This window comes from Primulina tabacum, unplaced genomic scaffold, assembly GCF_025594145.1.
Source record: "Primulina tabacum isolate GXHZ01 unplaced genomic scaffold, ASM2559414v2 Contig607, whole genome shotgun sequence".
Lineage (NCBI taxonomy): Eukaryota > Viridiplantae > Streptophyta > Magnoliopsida > Lamiales > Gesneriaceae > Primulina > Primulina tabacum.
The window spans coordinates 25,229-31,731 of NW_027459808.1; the positions used below are offsets into that span (position 1 = coordinate 25,229).

At 41.4% G+C, this 6,503-nt stretch overlaps 1 protein-coding gene across 1 annotated transcript; it reads left to right on the plus strand.

Annotated features, from left to right (window-relative positions):
* The first annotated feature begins 1,860 nt into the window (after window positions 1-1,860).
* Window positions 1,861-2,481, plus strand: LOC142534584 (uncharacterized). Its single transcript, XM_075641448.1, has one exon. The coding sequence runs from the start codon at window positions 1,861-1,863 to the stop codon at window positions 2,479-2,481; it is 621 nt and encodes a 206-aa protein (XP_075497563.1).
* The last annotated feature ends 4,022 nt before the right edge of the window (window positions 2,482-6,503 follow it).

Sequence of the window (6,503 nt, forward strand, 5' to 3'; positions counted from 1 at the left end):
ATTTATGAAAAAGACTGGTTTGATTTGATACGAGGCTTTATTGTTTTACAATATAATTGTTAAACAATGCCGGATGTCACCGACGCTTCGGACTCGGGCCGTGACATTTTAGTGGTATCAGAGCCGCCAGGTTCATAATCCCGCTGGGATTTTGACAGAAAAAATTTGACGAAGTCAAATTTTGGCAAAAGCCTAGTGCAAACCTATCTAAATCCAACATTCATTCTTTCCAAAAATTTTCCTTTAGGAATTCGAAAATCTAGCCCTTCAATTGTTCCGAAAATCCTTAGTATCGAAAACTTTCCACGACAACTTTCTTTCTATTTTTGTGCCTTCCTATCCTTTATAAGATTCTGATGCTTTACTTCTATCTTATCCTAGGAAATGGCTGCTCCACGTACTCGCGCTCAGGCTGCTCTTCGTATGCGTCAGCTTACCATAGATAATCAAGCTAGGGAGATTGCGACTCTGAAGGCGCAATTGGCTAGGGAGAAACTGGAAAAACAGGAGCTTAATGAAATTAGGCACATACTGGAGACCGACGTACAGCGATTGACTCATCATCTGGACTTGGTGGAGAGCCAGCTGCTGCAAATACCGACCGATTCCGTTCGCATCACGCGCTTAGTTGCACTTAACAAGGATTTACTGGAGAGTGTAGAGATAGAACGAGGACGTGCTACGCAGGCCCATCAGCGCCAAGAGGAGTTCAACGCCAAACAGGACCGGTATATTTCGAAGCTTCACGGCACTATGGACAGACTTCAAGAGCAGAACAACTACCTACATTTGGTGATAGAGAACATGGAGGAAGAGGAGGTAGCACCGATGGAAGTGGTCGGAGACGACAGCGCCAGTGACAGCGACGCCGTAGAGATGTTCGATTAGATTAGCATTATAATAAAGTATCTTGATTGTAGTAAACTTGTGACTAAGAAATATTATGTGTACCAGGCTATTTTGAAACTTTCTGTTATTGAATATTTAAAAATGGATGAGTATCTTATTTAAATGTTTTTATCTTATTGGAAACCAACATGGACTTTCAAAGCATTATAAATGAACTTCAGAAACAACTTCAGGAAAAGGAGTCAGAAATTAAAACACTAAAAGAAAAAAATGAAAAACTCGAAAGAGATAACTACCAGTTGGACGGGAATAACGTGTGCATGATGGAGGATCTTCGTGAGGCCAGAGTGGAAGAGAAGAAACTATGCAAAGATGTTAGACATTTTGCTGCTTATCATCTAGAGTCGGAGCGTCAACACGAGATCACCAAGAAAGAGTTGAAGAAAGCGCAAGATAGAATTTTTACGCTCAAAATCCGGGGTAATAGTCTCCTCAAAACGCAACGCCGTCTTGAAGAACGAATCGGGGAGCAAGAAATCGATGGAAAAGTAAGTCAATCAACAATACAAAAACTACAGGACCAAGTAAACAACCTCGATCACCACAACACACAATTGCAGAATTACATCGAGCATCTACAAAATGAGATGGTCAATATGGAAGAACTCATGGAGCAACTGGAAGAAAACCCCGTGGAAGAAGAAACTAATGAAGCAGTAGGGGACAGAGAAGTAATAGACGAGTAGAGAGAGAGAGTTCTAGAATAGACTTCGATTGTATCTAGAAATATTTGGTTAATCATTTGTTTTGAAAAGATTGGTTGTATGAAAATTTTTTACAATTTAATGAAATTATTCCTTTGATTAAATATTGTGGCAAACAAATTAATAAAATACATGTTTATAGGAAATGGCAGGCAGACCACCCCGAAACAACCGTAACCCTCGTGGTGCCAACCAAGATGAAAACCCACCACCACCACCGAGAGTAAATCTTTGTCAAGAAGATATGATGGCAATAGCTACTATTGTGGCTGCAACATTGCAAGGGTTCGTGAACCCATTGGCTAACGCCATCCAACCACCTCAAGAACCACAACCGCGTGGAATTAAATACCATTATGAATCCCTCCGAAGAAATCGAGTTCCAACTTTCGATGGGAACCCAGACCCAGAAGTTAGCCACAACTGGCTCAAAAATGTCGAATCGCAATTACACCTACTTGAAGTGCCTGAAGAATTTAAAGTAGAGGTTGTAACACCGTTTCTGGAGGACAGAGCACAAAAATGGTGGGAAACCGTGTCACCGTCTCTAGCCGAAGTGGAAGATATCACATGGCAGATTTTTAAGAGAGAATTTCTGAAACAATACTATCCAGCCGAATTCCGTCTGCAGAAGCTGAATGAATTTGAAACTTTCAGGCAGACACCGGATATGACAGTACTGGAATATACCTCAAGGTATAATGATCTGGGAACCTACCTCCCAACAATTATGTCCGATGAAACCTTGAAGATGCATCGTTTTAAAAGAGGACTGAACAGCCGGATTCAATCGGTTTTGGCGGTGTTCAAACCAAACAACTTTACGGACTTGATGGGCGCGGACCATGAGTGCGGAAACAAATATTAAGCGCCGAGAAGATGCAAACAGGTGTAAGAGACCATTGGTCAACCAAAGTACTCAAAATGGTCCCAAATTTAAGAAGCCAAATCATTCAAGTGGACCCCCAAGAGGAAATTTTAACAGTGCTGGCAACACTGAAGGAAAGTGGTGCGATACATGTCGACGGAAGCATGTTGGAGAATGTTATCGGAAGACAGGTGCTTGTTTTAAGTGCGGAAAAGTGGGTCATAGAATTAAGGACTGTCCAGACAATAAGGACAAAGGGGCGGGGCCCAGCAAACAACATGAAAACAAGACCAATGCTCGGGTTTATGCTATAACCCAAGAGGAAGCCGATAACACCAACGAAGTGGTGGCAGGTACCATCTTACTCAATAAAATGCCTGCATATGCTCTGTTTGATTGTGGAGTCACACATTCATTTGTGTCTAAAAGATTTGCTAAAAAGCTTGAACTTGAGCATGATATTCTTAGTGAACCATTAAGAGTAGCAACACCTGCCAGCAAAACAATTGAAACCCACAAAGTGTATCGAAACTGTAAAATTTGTATCAGCGAACAAACTTTTGAAGTGGAATTAATTCAACTCAATATGGTTGAGTTTGACATTATCCTTGGAATGGACTGGTTAGCTAGAAACCATTCCATAGTAGACTGTCAAAAGAAAGATGTTAGACTTCAAATTCCGGCTAAAGGGGAAGTCGTATATCACGGAAAATCCAAAGAAAGAAAATCTCTGTTATCTGCCTCACAAGTCTGGAAGGCCATAAAAGGAGGAGAAGAAATTTATCTGGCAATGATCTATGAGATCAAAGTAGAAGAGGTTCCAAAATTGGAAGATATTCCAATTGTTCAAGAATTTTCAGATGTTTTTCCTGAGGAATTACCACGCGAGATACCTGATAGGGAAGTAGAATTTGAAATCAATTTGGTCCCTGGTGCTGCTCCCATATCAAAGGCACCATACCGAATGGCTCCAGCAGAATTGAAGGAGTTAAAGGAACAACATCAAGAATTACTAGACAAGAAACAGGTCCGCCCTAGCGCATCCCCGTGGGGAGCCCCAGTGATTTTTGTAATGAAAAAGGACGGAAGAATGAGGCAATGTATTGACTACAGGGAATTGAACAAGATCACCATAAAGAATAAGTACCCACTCCCAAGAATAGATGATTTTTTCGATCAGTTAAATGGAGCCAAGGTCTTCTCAAAACTAGATCTGAGATCTGGTTATCATCAGTTGAAGGTCAAAGCTGAAGATATCCCTAAAACTGCGTTTAGGACGAGATATGGACATTACGAATTCACAGTAATGCCTTTTGGCCTCACAAATGCTCCTGCAGCATTCATGGACCTGATGAATCGGGTATTCAAACCATACCTCGACAAGTTTGTGGTTGTCTTCATAGATGATATCCTTGTATACTCACCAAGTGAAGAAGAATACAGAGAACATCTGCGTCTCACTTTGCAGACACTACGAGAAAAAGAACTATACGCCAAATTCAAGAAATGTGTATTTTGGTTAAAAAGTGTGGCGTTCCTAGGCCATATAATTTCTGAATTAGGAGTGTCCCTAAGAAGGTCGAGGCAATTAAGGATTGGCCACAACCAAAGACAGTGACTGAAGTAAGGAGTTTTCTTGGTTTAGCTGGCTAGCATAGAAAATTCGTGGAGGGATTTTCTTCGATAGCCATTCCACTCACCGAACTTACTCAGAAAAATTCAAAATTTATTTGGGATGAAGCGTGTGAAAGAAGTTTTGAAACTCTGAAGATGAAACTCGTATCCACACCAGTACTAGTTCTTCCCGAGGATGGTAAGAATTTCACTATATACAGCGACTCTTCAAAGGGATGATTAGGGTGTGTGCTTATGCAAGAGGGTCAGGTAATCGCTTATGCATCACGGCAACTAAAACCATATGAGCAGAATTACCCCACTCATGACTTGGAGTTAGCCGCAGTAGTATTTGCGCTTAAAATCTAGAGACACTACCTTTATGGAGTAAAATGCGAAGTTTTACTGATCACCAGAGCCTCAAGTACATTTTCACCCAAAAGGAATTAAACATGAGGCAAAGAAGGTGGATGGAACTTCTCAAGGACTATGATTTGTCAATCAATTACCATCCGGGTAAGGCAAATAAAGTGGCTGATGCGTTAAGCCGGAGGAACCCTGAGAAGGTGAAATTATCTTCACTATCAGTGCAACCAGGTCTCCGAGAGACCATCAAATTGAAGCAGAGTCAAGACACCTCCATCCTTAAAATTAAGGAACAAATCCAAGAAGGAATAGTTTTAGAATTTCAAATTGATGAAAATGGGATACTCTGGATGAAAGGACGATGGTTTGTGCCAAACGTCGATGGAATTCGAGAAGAGGTAATGGTCGAGGCACATAAATCGAGATTTTCGGTACATCCATGCAGTACCAAAATGTATAGAGATCTGAAAAATATTTACTGGTGGAACGGAATGAAGAAAGACGTGGCTATCTTTGTTTCCAAGTGCCTAACCTGTCAACAAGTCAAGGCAGAGCATCAACGGCCTGGAGGACTTTTATAGCCATTGGAAATACCAACATGGAAGAAGGATAGTATCTCCATGGACTTTGTAGTCGGGCTACCAAAATCAAGACAAGGTCATGATGGAATTTGGGTAATCGTTGACAGATTGACTAAGTCGGCACATTTCTTACCGGTGAGGATGACTTACAACATGGATAAGCTCGCTACCCTGTATATGGACAACATAGTGAGGCTACACGGAGTCCCGACAAATATACTATCTGACAGAGATCCAAGATTTGTATCAAGATTTTGGAAAAGTTTCCAAAAGGCTATGGGGACAAAAGTTACTCTCAGCACGGCCTATCATCCTCAAACTGATGGCCAAACCGAAAGGACAATTCAAACCTTCGAGGATATGCTGAGGGCATGTGCACTGGATTTTTCTGGAAATTGGAGTGAACAGTTACCCCGGATAGAATTCGCCTATAACAACAGCTATCACAGTAGCATCAAGATGGCTCCGTATGAAGCTTTGTATGGTAGAAAGTGTAGATCGCCTCTATATTGGGACGAAGTCGGAGAAAAAGCTGTTACCTGGACCAGAACTTGTTCAAATAACCGTTGACAAAGTAGCTGTAATCAAAGAAAGACTCAATGCAGCCCAAGATAGAAAAAAGAGCTGGGCTGATATGAGAAGAAGACCGTTAGAATTAGAGATTGGTGAAAAAGCTTACGTCAAAGTCTCTCCCATGAAAGGAGTGGTTCAGTTCAGTAAATCCGGAAAATTGAATCCGAGATATGTGGGACTGTTCGAGATACTGGAGAAGGTAGGAACCTTAGCCTACCGATTAGCATTACCACCAGACATGGCCAGAATACAAAACGTTTTCCACATCTCACAGCGGAAGAAGTATGTCCCAGACCCAAGTCATGTACTCAAGGTTACACCACTGATGATTGAAGGAAAACTCAACGAAGAACTTAAATACGAAGAAGTCCCTACCCGAATAGTGGACTCCAAAGATCAAGTGTTGAGAAATCGGACAATACCTTATGTCAAAGTACAGTGGTGAAATCACAATGAAAGGGAGGCAACTTGGGAACTCGAGGAGAAAATGCGATCACAATACCCTCATCTATTTGAAAAATCAAGCTAATGCAAGTTTCGAGGACGAAACTTTTAATAAGGAGGGAGGGATGTGAGAACCCAGGATTTTACGATCCGAAGCAAATCAAGTAAGTAATACGAACTTGAAGTTTACCTCAAACTAAGCTCGAAAATTTTCGTTTCAACTAGATAACTTGAATATTAACTTAGATTTTCATTAAATTTAACTCGAGGAAGCAACTTCAAAGCTCGGGGATTAGCTCAACAGGAGGCCAAGCTACAAGTAATTGCATCCATCGGAGTAGTGTCACGGGAGGAATAAAACCCCAGCTCAAGGGCTCGATCCTTCAGCTCAAAGAAGCTCAACCAAGCTTGTCCTAACATGACCAAAAAGGGAGCTAAGGGAGG